The sequence below is a fragment of the Mustela lutreola genome, chromosome 16, assembly GCF_030435805.1.
Source record: "Mustela lutreola isolate mMusLut2 chromosome 16, mMusLut2.pri, whole genome shotgun sequence".
Lineage (NCBI taxonomy): Eukaryota > Metazoa > Chordata > Mammalia > Carnivora > Mustelidae > Mustela > Mustela lutreola.
In genome coordinates, this window is record NC_081305.1 from 44,167,770 (window position 1) to 44,190,154 (window position 22,385).

The 22,385-nt window shown below is 43.2% G+C and overlaps 1 protein-coding gene, 1 long non-coding RNA gene and 1 other non-coding gene across 9 annotated transcripts in view; all 3 read right to left on the reverse strand.

The window, feature by feature from the left end:
- The window catches only part of ZNF875 (zinc finger protein 875), a 37,466-nt gene extending 33,325 nt beyond the window's left edge, over positions 1 to 4,141 (reverse strand). For both annotated transcript variants that reach the window (XM_059153777.1, XM_059153775.1), the window contains exons 1-2: positions 4,016 to 4,141; positions 3,532 to 3,620 (exon numbers count right to left, since the gene is read on the reverse strand). In XM_059153777.1, the coding sequence (XP_059009760.1) occupies positions 3,532 to 3,564 (33 nt within the window). In that variant the 5' untranslated portion in view covers positions 3,565 to 3,620; positions 4,016 to 4,141. The remainder of the gene's footprint in view (positions 1 to 3,531; positions 3,621 to 4,015) is intronic.
- Positions 4,142 to 8,461: 4,320 nt separating this feature from the next.
- LOC131818973 (uncharacterized) overlaps positions 8,462 to 22,385 on the reverse strand; it is a 36,720-nt gene continuing 22,796 nt past the window's right edge. For 4 of the 6 annotated variants that reach the window (XR_009348991.1, XR_009348992.1, XR_009348989.1 and 1 more), the window contains 2 exons: positions 17,848 to 18,008; positions 8,462 to 12,501 (listed from right to left, as the gene is read on the reverse strand). This is a non-coding gene — a long non-coding RNA (uncharacterized LOC131818973). The remainder of the gene's footprint in view (positions 12,502 to 17,847; positions 18,009 to 22,385) is intronic. The other 2 variants (XR_009348990.1, XR_009348993.1) reach the window with 2 other exon arrangements.
- LOC131819000 (U6 spliceosomal RNA) lies at positions 13,384 to 13,490 on the reverse strand. Its single transcript, XR_009349007.1, has one exon. It is a non-coding gene; the product is annotated as a U6 spliceosomal RNA (small nuclear RNA).

Genomic DNA, 22,385 nt, shown 5'->3' on the forward strand with positions numbered 1-22,385 from the left:
CTTTGAAACTCACCTTATCATATTTTTGCTGTGAGAATAAATACAAATCTATAAAAGAATTTCACAAGCAAAATTGATCACAGAAGCAAAATTTACATTAATTAAAACATTGGGAATAAGTTAAATAAATAAATAAATTGGAAGGGACCCTCTTGTACCACTGGTGGGAATGCAAGCTGGTACAACCACCGTGGAAGATAGTATGAAGGTTCCTTGAAAAGTTAAAAATAAGGGCACCTGGGCGGCTCAGTCAGCGAAGAGTCTGCCTTCAACTCAGGTCATGATCCTGGAGTCCCGGGATCAAGCCCCACACTGTTCTCCCCACTCAGTGGGGAGTCTGCTTCTCCCACTGCCTCTCCCCGTACTCGTGTTCCCTCTCTCTTACATTAAAAAAAAAAAAAAGTTAAAAAAATAGAATTACCCTATGATCCAGTAATCACACTACTGGGTATTTAGCCGAAAATACAAAAAAAAAAAAAAAAAATTCAAAGGGATACATACACCCCTATGTTTATAGTAGCATTATTTACAATAGCCAAATTATGGAAGCAGCCCAAGTGTCCATCAATAGATGAATGGATAAAGAAGATGTGACACATATATATATATGTCACATCTTCTTTATATATATATAAATTATATATATATATATATATATAATGAAATATCACTGAGCTATAAAAAAGAATGAAAAGTTGCCATTTGCAACATGGATGGAGCTAGAGGGTGTAATGCTAAGCAAAATAGTCAGAGAGAAACAAATACCATATGATTTCACTCATATGTGGAATTTAAGAAACAAAATAAACGAGCAGAGGAAAAAAGAGAGAGAGAAACCAAGAAATAGAATCTTAATCATTGAGAACAAACTGATGGATACTAGAGGGGAAATAGAGGGGAGGCAGCGGGAGGAGTGAAATAGGTGATAGAAATTAAGGAGGGCATTTGTGATGAGCACTGGGTGATGTATGGAAGTGCTGAATCTCTACATTATACACCTGAGATTAATGTAACACTGTAGGTTAACTATAATGCAATTAAAAAATAATAATAAAAACAATCCCCCAAACTGGAAAATAATGGATGGGTTCATCCACTCGATGCACTACATTATAGAAATCACTTCCAGTGGTTTAAATATTGGCTGTTCCTCCACCGATAAAATATGGGTCTGGGTAGAGAGCTGACACCAGCTTTATTTTTTTTATTTTAAAAAATGTTTAATTTATGTATTTATTTGAGAGAGACAGCGATAGCAACAGAGATTATGAGAGAGAACATGAGCAGAGGGGAGAGGGAGAAGCAGGCTCCCCAGTTGAGGAGGGAGCCTGACTTGGGACCCGATCCCAGGACCCCAGGATCATGACCTGAGCTGAAAGCAGACATTTAACGGACTGAGCCACCCAGGTGCCACTGGCACTAGCTTTAATATACTGATTTTATCATTAAGGTCTGTCAAAATGTGTTTGTGTGTGTGTGAGTGTGTGTAAAATGAAACAAAACCCCAATGGTAACAGAATCCCAAAATAAAATGGAAGGCCCACAAGTGTACAGGCTGTACCTTTACACATTACTGACTGTCACTGTCGTCCATCAAGTATTCTGCACACAGTAGACAGCAAATTTGTTCAATGGAATCAGTGAAAAAATGCTAAGGATTAGTAACATCATGTGCCTGCAAGCCCATCTCATTTGTTACAAATTCCAATTTATTCTCTCAGGCAAAGGTCCTTGACAGTGCCCTAATACCCTTACTGTGTATCTGTCTAAATTGCTTTGTATAATTCAGATGTCATCCATATCAGAGTACCTAGACAGTCTACTCAAATCCTCTGAAATATGTAGTTAATTAATATGCCCTAAATAATATATCAATACAAACAACAGAAACGTCTTTGCTACTTAAGTCCTTCAAATTTATTTAAGGCTGTTGTTCCTCTATGCACTCAACATTTTGTATGTGTCGGGTACTCCTCTAGGCACAAGAAGTTTCATCTTAAACAACTTATCCATTCAAATGCTTGTACCCTTTGATCAATTCTCCCAATTTTATTTTTTTTAAGTATTAGGGGCAGGAAAAAAATCAACTCACACAAATGCCTGACTTTTCCCAGGAAATCAGAATGCTTTCCCATTAACATTATGAGTAGTGAAGAAAATACACACAAAATATTCAATGTTACCTTCGGAAATTCCCTGAACTAGATTTATTATTAATTCTTGGTACTAACACTTTCAAATGAAGGAAATAAAATGAGAAACACAGAACTCTCCAAGTTGTTTTGATAACATCCAGGCGATTGTAAATCTTTACCACAAAGGACCAGGATTAAGAATAAATCAAGATCACAGAGGAAAAAAAAAAGAATAAATTGAGGTCTCATTTCCTGTTTAAACTTTCCTTTTTTCATAAGGATAGTCAAGGAAGATCTGAAATAACCAAGTTAATGCATATCAAAACTGAGAGTAAGCCAGCCTGGCAACTTTGCTGGTGCTCAATAAATGTTAATCACATTCAGTTAAGTCCAGGTCATCATAGCCACCATTCACAGGGGTTAGAAAGTTTCCCCTTAAGTTCCTATAAATCCACGTCATTGATTTCCTTATGACAAATTCTTTCCCCAAATCCTTCAAAATCTAGATTATTCAAAGACAAAATCTATATTCCTCAGTCTGGTACTCAACCTAGCCACCGAGACTAAGAGGTGGAAAATGAAAATCCTTCAGGGGCGAGGTAGGTAATATAAATGAGGGAGGCAGGCCAAATGTTAGCTGGTCAGTGGTTTCAATCTCAGTTTGGAAGATATTGTGGAAAGTGCACAAGTAAACTCTGCAGGACCTGTCCAAATGAAGACACTGTTCAGTATGAATTCCCTGACACCACAGTGCAATTTGTTTTCAGAGAGGCAGGCAATCCAGAATTTCTGGTGAAATCTCCCATTGCCAGATGTGGAAAACGCTCTCAATAAAAAATTCAGCTCAGACCATCAAGCTCTCCTCTGTTCCACGTGTCTGTATCTTCACCAGCACATAGTTAAAAATCAACCTTAAATAACGCCATTAGTTACTACAATCTTCCCACACTGTAGCAAGGGCAGTGTGGCCAGCCTCAGGCTAACCATACTTCCTTCTCTCCTTTCTGCTCTGCCAACTCTCCAACTTAACAAACCCTCAGGGGCCGTTCAGGGAGCCCTACTTCTTGCAGAAGCCCTCCCTAACCACTTCAGGTCATAAGCATCTCTGCTGGCCCTGTCTTGCACCCCTACCACTGGACAGTCAAGCTTGGATGTTCCTGTATTTTTATTTAAACTGCTCCGTGTGTTGTTTACAACTGACCACTTCGCGGATGACTGAGATATGGATGGAGCGGAAAGGAACGCTGATGGGAGGACTCCCATGTAAGATGAGCCACCCCTCCTCCAGGAACAGGCGGGAACTTTGCCCAATATCAACAAGACAGCCTGCAGTGCAAGAAAAAGTAACAGATGCATCCTGATGGCAGCCAACATGGAATTTGATGAAAATTCTCACCTCTTTTTTTGCTTTCAGGAGCCCCGTGGCCATTTTCCTGGTCTCCTGAATGCTCTCCCTGGAGAAGGGCAAAGTCTCAGAAGATAGATCTGGGGATATGAAGAGAAACGAGAGCGTTCCTAGATGGAAAAGCCCCTCCCCGGGAGTCAAGGCGGGTATGTGCCGTAGTCCCACACCTAGGGGGTCAGTGTCACAGAAATCACCAGCACAATGCAATCCCCCTCCAGAGCCCTGGGAAAGGGGTTCAGAGTGACAGAGCACCCTCAAGTACAGCCCAAGCTCTGGCCAGGGAATGAAGCCCATGTCCCCCAGCAGAGGAATAAGGGTCTGTCTCTAACTCTATGGGCTGGAATGAAAAGATACTGGTCTGGAGGTGCCTACGGAAGAGCGCCCGAGTTCAGGGGCAACCTGTGTCCTCACGAGTAAAACAGGGACAAGCAGAAGGACGTGCTGACTGACAAGGCAATGACTATAGGGCACTCACAGAACGCGAGGCGCACGTTGCAGATCTCGAGGCTGACGCTCGGTAACTAAGTAAGCGCAGAACTGGGAGAACTACCCGAAGACAGAGGCTTCCCAAGCCGCCAACTAGCGAGTGGGCGGGACCCACCAACCGGAAGCGCTCCTGCCACGTCAACGCCACAGCTAGGAGAGCGCGTCGGACAGCGGAAGTGGCCGCGCGGGCCCCTGGAAAGTGTAGTCTTTGGGATGGAGAGGTTGTGGTGGCAGGGTGACTCTGACATCTGCGCGTCACATACAACGAAGTTTAGGAGCTCACTGTTAAGATGCCCAAACCGCAAGGTGTGCATGTTTTTCCTCCGAAGGCCAGTGAGATCTCGCGGACCACGAGAGTCGCAGAAATCCCTTAGGATTCTAGAAAATGTGGTCCTGGCGCCCCACCGGTGTTACGGAGGCGGATGGGACAGACTGCGCGCTGACCTTCAGCAGCGCGGGTGAGCTGGGGGGTAACCCATGTCAAGGCTCCGCCCTGTGTGCCCTTCCAGGAGCAGAAACCAGGGTCCAGATTGGAGCGAGTGGGCGCGGCTCAGGGCAAAGCTTTTGGGGGACGAAGCCGTGGAGTGATGCTCTGCTGGGACTCCGGGATAGGAGCGACACCGGCCTTGGTGCGGCAGTCCGCACAGGGAACGCCAAGGCTATTTTCTAGGAGAGCGGGATTGGCTTGGGCTAACTCCTTGCATAGCGGTGGATGGCTCTGGTCCTGTATCTCGGAGATATTTGTGGATGGGGAAGGAGGACTGAGGCCAAGAGCAAACGGCCCCCTAGTGATAGAAGTAGTAGTGTGATGAGAAAGTGTGACTTGATCCAGAAATCCCTGGGTGGTGGTGGTGGTTGGTTTTTTTTGTTGTTGTTGTTGTTGTTTTTAGAAGCCACGTGACAGGTGCCACTTAGAGGAAACTTACCAGGGTTGTGGTTGGGAGGTGGGGGCATCGGTATGAAGAGGAAACAGAACATGACAGTTTCGTTCACCATGAATTTTTTTTTTTTTTGCATTAATTTTTATTTTCAAAGATACTACCTCAAAATGCTTATCTTGGAGTTTTTCTGGTGCCCCCTCATATTTTGCCCTCAAAGTCCCAGCTGTAGGGAAATGCATGAATAGATCTGACATTATATGAACCTCATTGGCACTTATTGGCCTGTAGTCTTGATAGGAAGTGAGGGCCTGGCTTCTGGCATTAAGTAGCCAGAAACAGGACTTTGGGAGCTTATCCAGAATTGTTGCATTGTGAGTTATCCTTTCTTTCCTGACTTCCTTAATATCCACAATTCCCTGATATCTGAACTTCCCAAACCACACCCACAAAGCACCTCCCAGACCTATCATGATGATGCAAATATTCAAAGACTACTCTTGAATCTTCACATCCCACTCCAGAATCTCTTCCAATATCCCTTTACTTGGAAAAGTTAAAAAAAAAAAAAAAAACAGTTTGCATGTTAGTATCAGCCTACCCCAATAGGATGATGTTCAGGAAGGATCAGCCTTGTGCCCTATTCCAATCCTGGTGGCACAGCTCACAGAGGGTTTTATATCCATGAATGTGGAATGCTTGTTGACAGAACTCAATAAGAACCAAAATCAGGCACGGGGCTGTGAAGAGGAAACATGAAATGGAAGAACTGAGAGTGTTAGAGAAGGGATTGAGGTGCAGGGAGTGGGAGGTGGTTGGAGGTGGGATCCTGAGATAATCCAGATCCCTGCATGTAGACATGTGTGTACACAGTGAAGAGAGAGCCAGGCTGATAGGTTACCTTAAAAAGGCAAACATAATACAACAGCAGGTCAGGTGATGATGTGACTCTACGAACTTACTCCCCTTTCTTTCCTTCGGAGAAGGAAAGGGGACTGGAGGTTGAATCAGTCACTAGTGGCCAATGACTTAATCATGCCTGTGTAATGAAGCATCCATAAAACCCCCAAACAATGGGAGTTTAGAGAGCTTCCAGGTTGATGGAGATTTGGGGAGGGGGTGCACTCAGTATGAAAGTTCTGTGACCCTTCCCTGTACCTTGCCCTATGCATCTCTCCCATGTGGTTGTTCTTATATTATCTCTCTATAATAAACTGTAATCTAGTAAGTAAAATATTTCTCTGAATTCTGTGAGAATTTAGCCTGAAAGTGATCTATGACCTAGAAATTAAGGCCGAAAACAAAGGAGTAGTAATCACCTTTCAGGTCAGAAAACTAACATTAAAGTAGGATATGAGAGAGGAAAGAAATAATCAGATGAGTGTGGAGGTGGAGCATTTATGGGGATGCAGGAGGCAGGGAGGAGGGCAGTTTGTGCACAGAATCATTACAGAGAGACGGTCTTTTGGGAGGTGTGCACACAAGGATCGTGGCTAGATTGGAATATGACAGATACCCCTGAAAGGTATATTCAGGGGTTGGCATTGAATAAAAAATGGAGTCAAGTGGAGAGCCTTTCCCATCCTGCACACAGATGGGGGGAGAACATGGATATAATCAGCAGGTGATGGGCAAATGGGGAGCAGACAAATGGGGAGTGACAGCAAATAGTCCCTCAAGAGGGAGATGGGGGAAATAAGCACAATCCTGTCACACACACACACACACACACACACACACACACACAAACAAAGAGAGAGAGAGAGAGGAAGGGGGCGATGCCTGGGTGGCTCAGTCATTAAGTGTCTGCCTTCAGCTCGGGTCATGATCCCAAGATTCTGGGGCTCTCTGCTCAGCTGGAAGCTTGCTTCTCCCTCTCCCACTCCCCCTACTTGTGCTCCCTCTCTCACTGTCTCTCTGTCAAATAAATAAATCTTTAAAAAAGAAGCAAAGGTAATACAGAAAGAAAGAGGGAGGGAGGAAGGGAGGAAGGGGGAAAAAAAGAAAGAAAAAGAAAGACACGTAACCCTTAAATCTACTAAAGTGGAAATTCGGGTTCAAGGGTAAAAAATGGCTGCACACACCTCTGCTATGTCACCTGCAGCCACAGGGTGGCAGGCAACACCTTCTGTTCCTAAAGAGTTAGCCGGAGAAGGCAGTCCCGCTGCAGAGATCAGGAGAAGCAAGGGCCTCCCAAAGGGACCTACTGGTCCCACAGTGAAACTCCAGCAGGCTGGAGGTTCCATAGTGAGAGAAAAAAACACAAAGTAAACATAATACTTATATACCTTTATAATAAACTATTTATATACATTCAAGTAGAGATGGATACAGTGACAGAAAATAAGGTAGAGAAATCATGGGAACAGCAAGTAATCACAGAGACAGAAAATAAAGTAGAGGAATCACGGAGAGTCGTAGTAATGGATAAGTAAATGATAATGTAAGGGGAGTGGACCCACATATGTAGACTGTATATGTTCACGCAAATACTTGTATTTGTGCGCCACTCAGTAGAGATGTTTACACAAGCTCCAGTCAGGTTGTGAAGTCAACAGGAGATGAAGGAAAGACAAAGCAGTTAGAGAGTATTAGTCAGACATAAACACAGCTCCTCGCCCCCTTCTGAACACGTTACTACCCCCCGCAGCAGTAGATGCCTACTCCGGCCTGGGCCACTTCTCCCACAGCCTCACAGACACGGATGTACATACCCCAGAACTCATGAGAAGCAAAAACCAGGAAGTGCAGAGGCTGTGCAAGACAGACTTCAAGGAGGAGGGATTAGAAACTCTAGGGAAGGGATTCCCAGGGGATCCAGATGGTGGCTCAAAGGCCAGGCAGTGAGCAGACATGGGTATCTGTGACTGAGTCAGCATGAACTCAAACATTGCCTGATACAAAGCTTCTCAAAAGCTGCTGCAAAAGACGCATGTGGGGGGCTTAGTAAACACAGACTGCTGGGCCTCCCCCCAAGTTTCTAATTCAGTGTCTGTATGGCACCTGAGAATCTGCATTGCTAACAAGTTTCCAGGCAACACTGATGCTGCAGGTCCAAGCCGCACACTGGGCTTTACTCTAACACCAGGTCAGGGGGAGGAACGAAAGAGCAAATTGGCCACAGAAGGGACTTGAACCCTGGGTGTAGGGCGTTTTCTGGAAACTTCTCAAACGTAAAAACCTCCAAGATGCTGAAAGAACATTGACAGCATCATGTCTACAAATAAAATGTACCACTGAGGCAGGTAGTGATATGCCCAACCACCGGACCCACATAGACCTTCCAAAAAACCCAGAACACTGGCACTCTGAGAACCCCTACTTTCTACCATCCCTGGTATCTGACACCCTATTTCCTGATAACATTCCATTATAGCACAGAAAGGAACATCACTAATATGCCCATTTTTATGGACTTTCCTAGGTAAAAATATCCACTCGAGTAGAAATTTTTTAAAATAAATGTTTATTTTTCATTTAAAAAAAAACACAAAATTTTATATCAGTTTAATGGAAACCCTAAAACACATAGAAAAGATATTAAAAGATGTAAAAGATATAAAAATAATTATTAAAAATAGTCAACAAGCAAAGCAATAGTTAAGAGATCTTATATTCTAAAATATATATATAGCTACATATGCTATTTTAAAAATCAAGGCAGAAACATAAGCATAAGGGGGCTACACACCTCTAAATTCATGCATTCCAGTTTTCCAGTTTAACTCTAAAATTAATCTGGAGATCTGTCAAGAAAGATCTGTGAAAAAAAACGGGGCAAGTGTTTAATGTAACTGATGGGACAAAGAAAATGATTATTAGTAAGTAATGCCAATAAATGCCCAACCAAGACAAAAAAGCATGGCACATCTTATGGGGAAAGGCTGAGATGAAGGATAAAAGAAAAAAAAAAAAAACCTGTGATTCTCAAAGGAAAGTAAGACAGAAGAAATCAGGGCAGAATATTAAGACTGGAAATGAGTCTCTGTATCAGAAAAGGAATGCAACAAATGGCAAGAGAGGAAACAGAGGCAGGAGTCACAGGCTCCAGGGATGTGGAGGTCCATGAGAATAAAGGAGGCAAGAAGAGAGGTGGAGTGAGTTCATAAAATCGTTCCCTAGAGCTGTCCAATGACGCATCACATGTGGCTATTAAGCACTAGAAACACAGCTAGTCTGTCTGAATCGAGAAATGGTGTAGGGATAAAATACACTCCAGGGGCACCTGGAGAGCTCAGCCAGTTAAGTGTCTGCCTTCAGCTCAGGTCATCAGCAGGAAGCTTCTCCCTCTCCCTCTGCCTTCTGCTCCCCATGCGTGTGCTCTCTCGCTTGCTCCCTATCTGCCAAATAAATAAAATCTTTAAAAAAAAATAAAAAAATAAAAAACTATCTCCCAAGCACATACCCGCAAACTAAAGAATTTTAAAGTGTTAAGCGTCACTGTCTCAATTATCACCATGACATGAGATCAAAACCAAACCAGCAGGTGCCATATAGACCAGATGTGTCAACTGAAAATAAAGATATGCTGCGCACTGAGAAGCACTGAACTTCCCCAGTGGGGCAGCGGGGCCAGGAGGTGCCACGCCTGTATCTGTGTGTGCATTTGAATGGACCAATCACACCCTCATCCCCACAGCTCCGCTGTCCTTCACTGGCACTGCAGGGGTGGAGCTGGGAGGGGAATCCACATCCTGGTGATAACCACAGGGAAAGAGACACTTTGGGATTTTGCCCTGATCTCTGAGTGGCATTTTCTCTTCTCCCTCTGGGTTATATTTTCTTCCTGTCCACCTATCTACCATTTTGCCAGCCAAAACTGCAGCCCTCTCCTGTGCCTTTCTCAATGTGAATGTTGAAGGCTTAGACTTACCTCTTCAATCTCTACAAGATTTCCCCACAATTCAGACCTAAAAGAATAAAAACAAGATTTGCCTGAGGAGGTCCAGCCCCCCCCCCCTTAGGGCAACCCTTAAAGAAACATCAGCCCAGTGTCTCCCCATCTCTGCTCAACAACTCTCTGTGACCCCTCCTTCAGCAACAGAAGGCAAATTCTTCCGTAGGCCCACCTGCCTCCATGAACTGTAATACAGCACAGACACCCAGAGGATATCAATATAATTTAACATAATACAAAGTCAGAAAGGGATGTCCGTTATGAAATGTTTAAGCAATAAAGCTGCAGTGATGGGGAGGGAGGGGGAAGAGGACAGGAGTCTAGGATGGGCTGGGAAGGAGTCCAGAGAAACTCCACATCCTGGATTAGGGGGTAGGGGAAATCAGACTCTGAAGAGACAGGTAAGCCAAAATTCTATCTATGCAAACACACACAATTAAGATCATACCAGATCGAGTCAGGTGGGTTAGGAATGACAGACACCAGAGGAAGCAATTGCAAATGTGAAGGGGTTTCTCCATAAACCCTTAGGAGGGTAAAAGCCAGACACATCTCCAAGATGTGTTTATGGCAGTATTTCTTCAATTAACAAGACAAAGGCTGGAGTAGCAAGGAGGGATGGAGGCCAGGCCCTTCCCCTGGATCATCAACGTGAAGCTGGCAGCAAGTCACTCTGGAGGCTACCATTTTCCCCATGAGGAATCAAAGCCACAGAGAAGCTCATGGGTGGGTTCAAGGTCAGACAGATAATAAAGATTAGATCTGAGATCTGAATGTTGGCCTCCCAGGCCTGTGCCTGATGCACAATGACTAAAAATCAATCTCAATGGTAAGTAAAAAGTATCTCTCCAAATCCCTCAGGTTATTCTTTTCTGTCAGTATTTGTTCTAAGCTGGACACCGCAGAAGAACAGGGAGAAAAGGAAAACTCAGGAAACTAAACACACTTCTAAACTAATGCATGTCAAAGAAGAAAATGCATCATACCCAAGGATAAAATTTCATTTGGCATGGGTACCTAAGCCTGCATGAGGTCTCTCATCCAAAGCTATGAAATAAATCCTACAAAAATTAAAGATCCACTGAGTAATATTTTAAAGGATTTGGGAAGGTGGTGCTATTACCTATTACTAAAAGAATCAAACCAGGGTTATAGTTTTTAAACAAACCAAAAATCCCATAACCTCCTTAACTGGCTGTTCTTTCTACAAAAACTATGTACATCTGCCCCAAAAATAATGTTAAAAATAATAGTAAATAATACTAATACTGAGGTATCAAAGTCAGGAACTTAAAAGAATTCCAAAGTAACTTGTTGTGCCTTTCACAGCAATTTCTCAAAATAAATTTTATGAAGCTTAAGCCAATCAAAACTAAACGGTTTCATTAATAGCATAAAATCCCCAAAGCCACTGTAACTGGCTGTCCTTATCACAGATGTTCCACTAAATAACACAGCTAACAAGAATTGGATTTTTTTTTTTTTTGGAATGTTGGGGCGCTATGGTATCAATGCACTTTTTTTTTAAGATTTTATTTATTTATTTGACAGAGATCGCAAGCAGGCAGAAAGGCAGGTGGGGGGTGTGTGGAGCAGGCTCCCCACTGAGCAGAGAGCCCCATGCGGGGCTCGGAGGACCCTGAGATCATGACTTGAGCTGAAGGTAGAGGCTTAACCCACTGAGCCACCCAGGCGCCCCTCAATGCACTCTTAACCAGGAATTTATTCATTTAATAAACTTGAATCCATCCACCAAGGCTTCACAAAGGGCGTCCTGCAAAAAACACACGCCAAGGGGCGCCCGGATGGCTCAGTCGGTTAAGCATCCGCCTTCTGCTGAAGTCCTGATCTCAGGGTCCTGGGATCCAGCCCTGCCTGCAACATGCTCCCTGCTCAGTGGGGAGTCTGCTTCTCCCTCTCTCGCTGTCCCTCTCCCTGCTTGTGCTCTCTGTCAAATAAATAAATAAAATATTAAACAAACAAACAAACAAACAAACAAAAAGCCACCTGCCAGAAAATAAACGGGCATTTTACCTGGGTGGGCTGGAAAATGCCCTCTTTTCCTTTTAATATCAAGACCCTGCTAGTCGGAGGTGGGAAACCCTGTAGATCAGTCTCTGTGCAGGTGCCCACCAAGTCCGGTTGGAAAGCAGAAAGAGCTGTAGGTTTACTGCTTGAGTATAGAGCCCGAGTTGGGACCCTCGCCACCGCGACTGCCGAATTCCCAGGCACACAGGACTGACCCAGAGGACTTCACGCGGCGCTGGTCCCCAGCATCCCACGTCCGGCGATCTCTTGCCAGCACAACGTAAAGCTCTGGAACCACGTTCAATGCCACCTGCCTGTCCAGCTTCTTCCGGCCTCGTGTTTGCCTGTGCCTTCATTTGGAGGCAGGCCTCCAGAAACAGTGGTCAATGGGAGACACAGTTAAATACACTGGACTCCGTTTGAAAGCAACACAGGGAAAGAAAGGAAGAATGCAGGTATCTCAAATATAGACAGAGCTCCTAGCCAATGGATGTGCAAAGGAGGCGGGCTCACCTCTCGTTGACCAATAAAAAGCGTTTGCAGCCAACACGCCTACAAAGAATAACCGGTTTTTCGCGGTATTCCTGGCAGGAACGCTTGCTCTGGGCGCCTCACCCGGACTTTCAATCTTCATCTTCTTCATCTTCATCTTCTTCTTCTGGTTTTTTTCTTCTTTTTTTTAGGGAGAGATAGAGAGAGAGAGAGAGACTGGGAATTAGCAGGAGAGGGGCAGAGGTAGAGGGAAAAGCAGACTCCCCAGCTGAGCAGGGAGTTTGACGTAGGGCTCTATCCCAGGAACCCCAGGATCACAACCCGAGCCAAGGCACCCAACAGACTGAGCCACTCAGGTTCGCCAGGCTGTGATTAGATGTGTCTTTTCCTCAAGGTTTTAAATTGAGACACTTGGGGAGATGACAGAATTGGAGCATGGTAGAAGCTTGGGGCAGGGTGGCAGGTGGAAAGGGTGGGAGATGCATCAACTAAGGCAGTATCTTTATTTTTATACCATACATTTGCCTAATCAGGTTTCCCTCTCTGTACCAGGAGCAGCTCTCCCCTAGGGGGGGGTTTGAGGAGACATTAGTCCCCAGTCTCTGCTCCCTTGGCCTGAATTGGAATTGGTTGCAGAGCTTTCAATTTCAATGTACACATCTTGGCTGGAAGGGATGGCATCATTGGACTTTTTTTTCTTTTTTTAAAGATTTTATTTATTTATGTGAGACTGAGCATGAGAGGGGAGAAGGTCAGAGGGAGAAGCAGACTCCCTATGGAGCTTGGAGCCCGATGTGGGACTTGATACTGGGACTCCAGGTTCATGACCTGAGCCAAAAGCAGTCGTCCACCAACTGAGCCACCTAGGCACCCCATCGTTGGACTTTTAAAATATTCAATTTTTACTAAATTACATTTATCGCTCTCTTTATGGATACTGAATTTTGTTTCTTACATGCAAAAGTATTCTTATCCTTCAAATTTAAAAATATGCACTTCTTTATTTTCTTCTAATTCTGTAAGTTTCTGATTTTTACATTTCTTTTGCAGTTGATTTTCGGGGTACAGTGTAAGGTACAGATGAATTTCCATGTCATCCTTATGCAATGGCCATGCTAACCTTCTCTATATCATCCCAATTTTAGTATATGTGCTGCAGAAGGGAGCATGGTGTGAAGTAGAGATGTAACCATTCCCCCCACCATGGATAAACAGCTGTCCACACACCAATTTTTTTTTTTAACAGAACAACCATTCTTTCCATCTCTCTTTTATGTTTGTGTTACTGTCCCAAAACCATGCTGAAGCTTTATGGGATCTGATAAGGCAAATCCTTCCATTATATAATTATCTTCCATTTTTTTTCTGGCTCTTCAGGACCCTTTTGTCTTCCAACTGAGAATTAGAATGAGCTAGTCAATTCTATTATTAAAAACTGATGCTAGTATTCTGATTGAGATTGCCTAGAATTTATAGATTATCTTAGAAAGAAGTGACTTTTGGGGGCAACTGGCTGGCTCAGTGGGAAGAATGTAGGACAACGATTCCAGGATTGTGTTATTTTTATTTGTATTGTTGTGAGTTGTTTCTAGAAAAGACCCAAAGATTCACCTCTGATTTACCTTCAGGCTCTGTCTAACCAGGAAATGAAAGTTAAGGCATAGTTGCAAAATGCTTAAGTACTGAAAGTGCGCCAAAACACACACACACACACACACACACCATCTTCAAAAACTAGGGGATTGTTTTTGGTTACAGGTAAAGAAAATTTCTATTGATCACTAGTTCCCCACAAACCAATAGAACAGAGACTTCCATGGCCATATATGATGAAAGATTTAGACTTTGCAAAGTTCATTCAGAAAAGTCACAAATGGACATCAACAACTATAACAAGCAGCCAATGTAAACCCAGGGTAAGGGGGCAAATATGATCTCCAGAGTTGCCACATTATAATGTCAGGAGTTCTGGTTTTCAACAAAAAATTATCAGAAGAGAGTCTTTCAGACAGAAATTAAAATGTCACTAGACAATAACTCAATCCCATGAAGAAATAAAGAACACCAGTTAAGATAATTATATAAATAAATATAAAAATCAGTGTTCAGGTGCCTGGGTATCTCAGTTGGTTAAGCAACTGTCTTCAGCTCAGGTCATGATTCTGGAGTCCCAGGATTGAGTCCCGCATCAGGCTCCCTGTTCATCAGGGAGTCTGCTTCTCCCTCTGACCCTCTCCCTTCTAATGCTTTCTCTCTATCAAATAAATACATAAAATATTTAAGAAAAAGTCAGTGTTCATATATTTTTGTTCTATAATTGTATTAGTTCCTATATGAATTAAAAGACAATAATGAAGCAATAATTATAAGTCTCTGTTGATGGCACCCAGGTATAAAAACATAATTTGTGACAATAATAAGAGGGTGGCAGAGCTATAAAGGAAGAGAGTTTTTGTATGCTACTGAGGCAAAGTTAGTATTAATTCAAGCTAGACTATTATAGGTTTAAGATGTTAACTGTAACAGAAAATCAACAAGGAAACAATGGCTTTGAATGACACACTGAACCAGATGGATTTAACAGATATATTCAGAACACTTCATCCTAAAACAGCAGAGGGTTTTCAAGAGCATACGAAACATCCTCAAGAATAGATCACATCTTGGGCCACAAAACAAGCCTCAACAAATTCAAGAAGCTCAAAGTCATACCATGCATCTTTTCTGACCATAGCACTATAAACTAGAAGTCAACCCCAAGAAAAAAATCTGGAAAGATATTTTTTTTAAGATTTTATTTATTTATTTGACAGAGAGAGACACAGCGAGAGAGGGAACACAAGCAGGGGAAGTGGGAGAGGGAGAAGCAGGGAGCCTAAGCAGGGAGCCCAATGCATGACTTGATCCCAGGACCCTGGGATTATGACCCAAGCCAAAGGCAGAGGCTTAACAACTGAGCCACCCAGGCACTCCTAAAAAATAATTTCTAATACCAGAAAGTGCTTCATGGAAGAGAAAAACATGAACACCCACAAAGGATTCTTTAACTATTTCAGAAGATTGTTTTCCCATTATTTAATTAAAACAGGAAAAAGAGGGGCACCTGCGTGTCTCAGTGGGTTAAAGCCTCTGTTTTTGACTCGGGTCATGGTCCAGGGGTCCTGGGATTGAGCCCCGCATCAAGCTTTCTGCTCTTCAGGGAGCCTGCTTCCCCCTCTCTCTCTGCCAGCCTCTCTGCCTGCTTGTGATCTCTGTCTATAAAATAAATAAATAAAATCTTAAAAAACAAAACAGGAAAAAGAAACCACATAGACTGCTTCTTCCACTAGCAGGTCTGATTCACTTCAGTGATTGAAAAAGAGCAGGAAATAAAAGAGCAGATGTTCTGACAACCCATTATTCCCACCATCTAACTTTTGAAACATCACCCACACACAAAGAACAAAAGACAAACCAGCATCTCGGCCTGGCAACAAGGAGAGGTCTGAACCGGAGTGACAGGGACAGACGGTGAGGTTGTGCATGTTGGGTGAGGCTGGTGGCTCAGAAGAAGGTGCTCTGCCAGCTCTCCACCTGGGCCTCACCTGTCCTCAGCCAGGAACCTTCTCACCACCCTGACCTGTCACAACTGTCACCCGGAGGAAACACAGCCTCCTGAAGAATGCACTCTGCTCTCCTCCGGGACACCTGGCAGCTCTCTCCAGACCTGGAACTCTCCTGTATGCCACAAAACTCCAGGATCTGCCCTTTCCAAAATTACACTGGCCCAAGGCTTTCATGAGAGGCAGAAGGCTCCCTCCTGAATGGTGAACGCCTCCTTTCCTCTTCTGTCCTATTTCTCAGCACTCACCTTCCCCTCTGGGCAAACAGAGCCAGCGGCGCATCAATGGAGCGTGAATGTGCTCTGAGATCTGAACCTTTCACAGCAGCTCTCCGAGGACTCCTTGTGCCATCAGAAACTAGCACAGCCCATCCCGGGGTGTTTGAAAACTATCATCTACAGAACAGGAGAATGGAAAACGCTCCATTTCTACCTAGCTCTTCATGAAGCACAACATGGTTTTTTTCCTTCATTGACTTCAATTCCAGTTCGTTTCCATGCAGTGTTCATTCCTTTGCTTCAGGGGGAGAATTTCGTGATTCCTCACCTGCAGACAACAGCCGGGGCTCATCGCAAGTGCCCTTCCTGTAGCCGCCACCGAGTTACCCCTTCCCCTCGTGCCCCTGCCTCCAGCAACCCCCATTTGTGCTCTAAAGTTGAGTCTGCCTCCGCATGTGCCTGTCCTCCTCCGCTATGGTCATCTGTGTTCTTTCTGAAAGTCCAGCGGAGCGAAGTCAGTGGGTTTTGTTTTTCCTTACAGATTTTGCTTAGTTTAACCCACTCTCGGTCCACCTGCATCCTTGCGGACAGAGGTTTTGTTCTTTGGGAATCTGGGTCCTGTTCCATTGTGTATCTGTCTCCCACATCTTCTTTCTCCGTTCACCAGTGAACAGACACTGGGACTCCCTCCACAGTTTTACTGTTGTTATTCATGCTGCTACAAACACCACGGGGCTTGGACCCCCACTGAATGTGCATTTTTGTGTCCTTTGGGTAAATACCTAGAAGTGCGATTGCTGGATCCTACGGTTGTTTGATTCTTAGCTTTTGGAGGAACCACCACACTCAGTTCCAGAGTGGCTGCAGCGGCCCGCACTCCCGCCAACAGTGCAGGAGGGTTCCGCTTTATGCACAACATTTCCTGCAAGCAATTCCCTAAAGAGGGACTGGAAAACCTGTGGGATAACCTGACTCATGCAGCGACAGGCAAGCAGTTCCAAAAATCCACCCAGGGTTCCCAAGGCCAAGCCTCTTGAAGCCACTGGCATGTTTCTATCCAGGAAAATTCCCAAACACTCTCCTTCTGACTTCACCACCCCTTGAACTACAGAGAAAATACGGCATGTCCAGATATCTAGATGATCCACTGAGTGAAACTAGAAAGTCAAGCTTAACTTTTAAATCATAGAAGGCCCCTTGAAATCATTTTGAATTCTTCCTCTGCCCTCATTGTAACTCTCTGGATGAAAAGACTAATCAGTTAGGAAACACTTGTCTCTGACAAATGACCAGACACCATCCAAGTCTCTATCTGACTGCAAACAGCCACCTAACTATAGATGCTGGCCACACCACCACAATCTAGGCCCAATGGAATAAATACTATTAGATGAAAGAACACATTATATATTAAAAACACACAAAGAGTAAATCTTGTCTTCCCTTTCTAATCAAAGTGATTGCCTCGGAAAGAGATGTTCCAAGTACCTTTGTAATCCAGAAATGAAGCAGAGAAAATAGGATCCTCTGCCATGTGTTCCCTGCAGGGAAACTAAGGAACTCGGGCACCCATTCTAGACTGCTGACAGCTGCTTCATCTGACTTTGTGGCTCCACTAGAGACAAGAGAAATGCTCAGGAGGTTTGAGGATAAAGAGAAGTTTTACCTCCCATCTTAACATGGATGTGACATTGCACCGAACATACCTGTTTATTTCTCTGAAGGCTGACATCCTGGGACAAGCTGCATGACTGACTCAGAGGCTGATTTCAAAACTTTGGGTCTTGTGGAGCCAGAATGGGGAAGTGTTGTCAGGCAGGGATAAGAAGGCACCTTTGACCTAAGGCCTGCACATCTGCTCCAGTTCCTGGGAGAAGGGGAGACACATGCTAGTTTCTTAAGTAGTAATTAGTTTCATTCTAAAGTTGACTGATGCATTGTCCTTTTTGGGGAAGTGAAGTTACTCTTCCAAAACCAAAACAAACCCCCACTCAACTCATTGGTTCCAAATGCAATGTGAGTCAGGTCTGGTTTCCTCCAGGCTCCAGACCCCCACTGGGAGGTCCCTCCTGCACCGTTCTAACAGCCCATTACCACCAAACCTGGGGACACGAGGCACAATGCTGAGTTGGGGGACAACTCTAGGGATTATTACCACCACTCTTGAGCCTGGGTAAACAGATTATACAGCTCACCACTGCATCCTGTAGAAACAAGCTGCAGTGCATCACCTCTCAGGATCTTTCACCCAGCACCTCACCACCGCCCTCAGCGCTGACAGGCTGCACTGACTCGTCTTCCAGCGTCTTTTGCAGTGCAACTTGTCACTGCCTCCAGTGGTGGCAAGCAGCATTGCCATGCCTTCCAGTGACTCTTGCTCTGCAGAGCAACTCACCACTTCCAGAGTCTCACAATGCAGCTCACAACTACCTCCAGTGGTCTCAAGCCACACTGGCAAGTCTTCCACCATCACTCAGACTGCAACTCAGCACTACCTCCAATGGAGGAAATCCACGTTGCCTCTCCTTCCCACGCCTTGCACTGTATCTGTCCACTGCATCCATTGTCCAGACGTGCCAGCAGCCCATCTTCCAGTGTCCAGTGCACTGCAGCTCAGCACTGCCTCCCTTGGTGGCAAGCTGAACTGCCCCCTTTCAGCATCTTTTGCACTGGAGCTCAACACTGCCTCCAGTGGTGGAAAGCTGAATTATGAGACCTGCTTGATGGCATGGCAGTGCAGAATTGTGTCACTGGAAGCAGTGCTAAGCTGCTTTGTGAGACCCTGGGAGAAATGGAAATGTAGGCTCCCGCCACTGGAGGCAGTGGTCAGCTGCAGTGCGAAACGCTGGAAGGAGGTTTGAGATTTCAGTCCAAATCTTGTGAGAACTCAGGCAGTTCTCATAAGATTTTTACCCAAATACTGTGAAAACTCATTCCAAATATCCTATGAATTTATTCCAAATCTCGAGAGATCTCAGTCTAAATCTCCTAAGAACTCCGGCAATTCTCAGGAGATTTCTACACAAATCTTTTTTTTTTTTTTTCTAAAGATTTTATTTATTTATTTGACAGACAGAGATCCAAGTAGGCAGAGAGGCAGGCAGAGAGAGAGGAGGAAGCAGGCTCCCCACTGAGCAGAGAACCCGATGCAGAGCTCGATCCCAGGACCCTGAGATCACGACCTGAGCTGAAGGCAGAGGCACTAACCCACTGAGCCACCCAGGCGCCCCTCTACACAAATCTTATGACAACTCATTTCAAATATTGTGAGAACTCAGGGAAATCACACAATCTCAGTCCAAATCTCGTGAGAACTTATTTCAAATCTCAAGAGATCTCAGTGCAAATCTCCTGAGAATTCCAGCAATTCTCAAGAGATTTGGGTTGAAATCTCATGAGAACTCATTTCAGATATTCTAAGAACTCAAGGAAGTCAGGTGATCTCAGTCCAAATCTCCTGAGATCTCAGTCCATATCCTGTGAGATCTTATTTCAAATCTCCAGAGATCTCAGTCCAAATCTGAGAAAAAAACCTCAAAAGAGCGTTTTTTTTTCTTTTTTAAGATCTTATTTGTTTATTTGACAGAGACACAGGGAGAGAGGGAACACAAGCAGGGATGGTGGGTGGGAGAGGGAAAAGCAGGCTTCTTCAGAGCAGGGATCCTGATGCGAGATTCAATCCCAAGACCCTTATATCATGACCTGTGCTGAAGGCAGACAATTACCAACTGAGCCAGCCAGGTGCCCCTGGAAAGTGTTTAAGTGTGTGAGTGAGTTGTGTGTTTGTGTGTGTGTAGAAAGAGATATTAAATAACCTGCTACTATACAACAAATGAGTCAACCAGAAAATCAGAAAAGAAATTTAAAAGCACATAGAAACAAATGAAAATGAAACTACAACAGTCCAAAACCTTTGGGATACAGCAAAAGCAGTTCTAAAAGAAAAGTTTATACCAATACAGGTCTATCTCAAGAAGCAAGAAAAAATTTCCAATAAACAACCTAACCTTACACCTGAAGAAGTTATAAAGAGAACAACAAACAAAACCTAAACCAGCAGAAGGAAGGAAATAATAAAGATTAGAGCAGAAATAAATGATACAGAATTAAAAGGATAGAACATATTAATGAAAAGAGGAGCTGACTTATTGAAAAAAATCAGTAAAATTGATAAACCTCTATCCAGACTTATCAAGAAAAAAAAAAAAGACAATGGATTAAAATAAAATCACAAATGGCAGAGGAGAAATAACCAACACCACAGAAATACACACAAGCATAAGAGAATATTATGAAAAATTATGTGCCAACAAATTGGACGACCTAGAGGAAATGGATAAATTCCTAGAAACATAAATTACCAAAACTGAAGCAGGGAGAAATAAAAAATGTGAACTGACCAAAAGCCAGTAAAAAAATTGAATCAGTAATCAAAAAAATCCCAACTTTTGTTTAAAAGTCCAAGGCCAAATGGCTTTGCAGGTGAATTCTAACAAAGATTTAAAGAAGAGTTAATACCTATACTTCTCAAACTATTCCAAACAATAGATAAGGAAGGAAAACTTCCAAATTAATCTTATGAAGGAAGCATTACTCTGATATTAAAAAGAGATAAGGACACCACACACACATAGAATTACAGGACAATATCTCTGATAAACATAGATGCAAAAATCTTCAACAAAATACTAGCAAACCAAATCAACAAAATACATTAAAAAATTATTTACCACAATCAAGTGGGATTTGTTCCTGGAAGAGTGTTTCAATATTCACAAATCAATCAACATGATACATCATATTAAAAAAAAGAAAGAGTAAGAACAATATAATCATTTCAATAGATGCAGAAAAAAGCATTTGACAAAGTACAACATCCATTCATGATAAAAACTCTGAACAAGGTAAGTTTAGAGGGGAACATATTACAATTATATGGCCAATTAATCTTTAATAAAGCAGGAAAGACTATCAACTGGGAAAAAGACAGTCTCTTCAACAAATGGTGCTGGGAAAACTGTACAGCAACATGCACAAGAATGACACTGGACCACTTTCTTATACCATATACAGAAGTAAATCTGAAGTGGGTTAAAGACCTAAATGTGACATCTGAAACCATTAAAATCCTAGAAGAAAGCACAAGCATTAATTTCTCTGACATTGGCTATAGCAACTTTTTCTAGATAGGTCCTCTGAGGGAAGAGAAACAAAAAGCAAAAATAAACTACTGAGACACCACCAAAATAAAAAGCTTCTGTGGAGTGAAGAACACAATCAACAAAAGTAAAAGGGAACCTATGGAATGGGAGAAGATATTTGCAAATGATATATCCAATAAAAGGTTAATATCCAAAATATATGAAGAACAGCCAAAACAACAGCCAAAACACAAATAACCAATTAAAAAATGGGCTGAAGGACAGTTATTTCTCCAAAGAAGACATACAATTCACCAAAAGACATGGGAAAAGATGTTCATCATCACTCATCATCAGGGAAATGCAATCAAAATTACAATGGGAGATCACCTCACACCTGTTGGAATGGCTAAAATCAACAACACAAGAAAGCGTTGGCAAGAATGGAGAACTGTTGGTTGGAATGCAAACTATTACAGCCACTATGGAAAACAATATGGAGGTTCCTCAAAAAATTAAAAATGGAACTACCCTAGCACCTGGGTGGCTCAGTTGGTTGGTTAAGCAGCTGCCTTTGGCTCAGGTCATGATCCCAGGGTCCTGGGATTGAGCCCCTCCTCAGGTCTCCCTGCTTGGAAGAAGTCTGCTTCTTCCTCTGCCCCTCCCCCCTACTCATGCTTTCTCTCTCTCAAATGAATAAATAAAATCCTAAAAAAAAAAAAAAAAAATAGAACTACCCTATGACCCAGCAACCACACTATTGGGTATTTTCCCAAAGAATATAAAAACACTAATTCAAAGGGACACATGTATCCCTTTGTTTATAGCAGCATTATTTACAAGAGAAGCAGCCCAAGTGTCCATTGATTGATGAATGGATAAAGAAGTTGGGGTGCATATATACAATAGCTTATTATTCAGTCACGAAAGAGAATGAAATCCTGCCATATGCAACAACATGGATGGAGCTATGGAGTATAATGCTAAGTGAAATAAGTCAGTCAAAGAAAAACAAATACCATATGATTTCACTCATATGTGGCATTTAAGACTCAAATGAGCATAAGGACAAGAGAGAGGCAGGGAAAAAGAGAGAGAGAGAG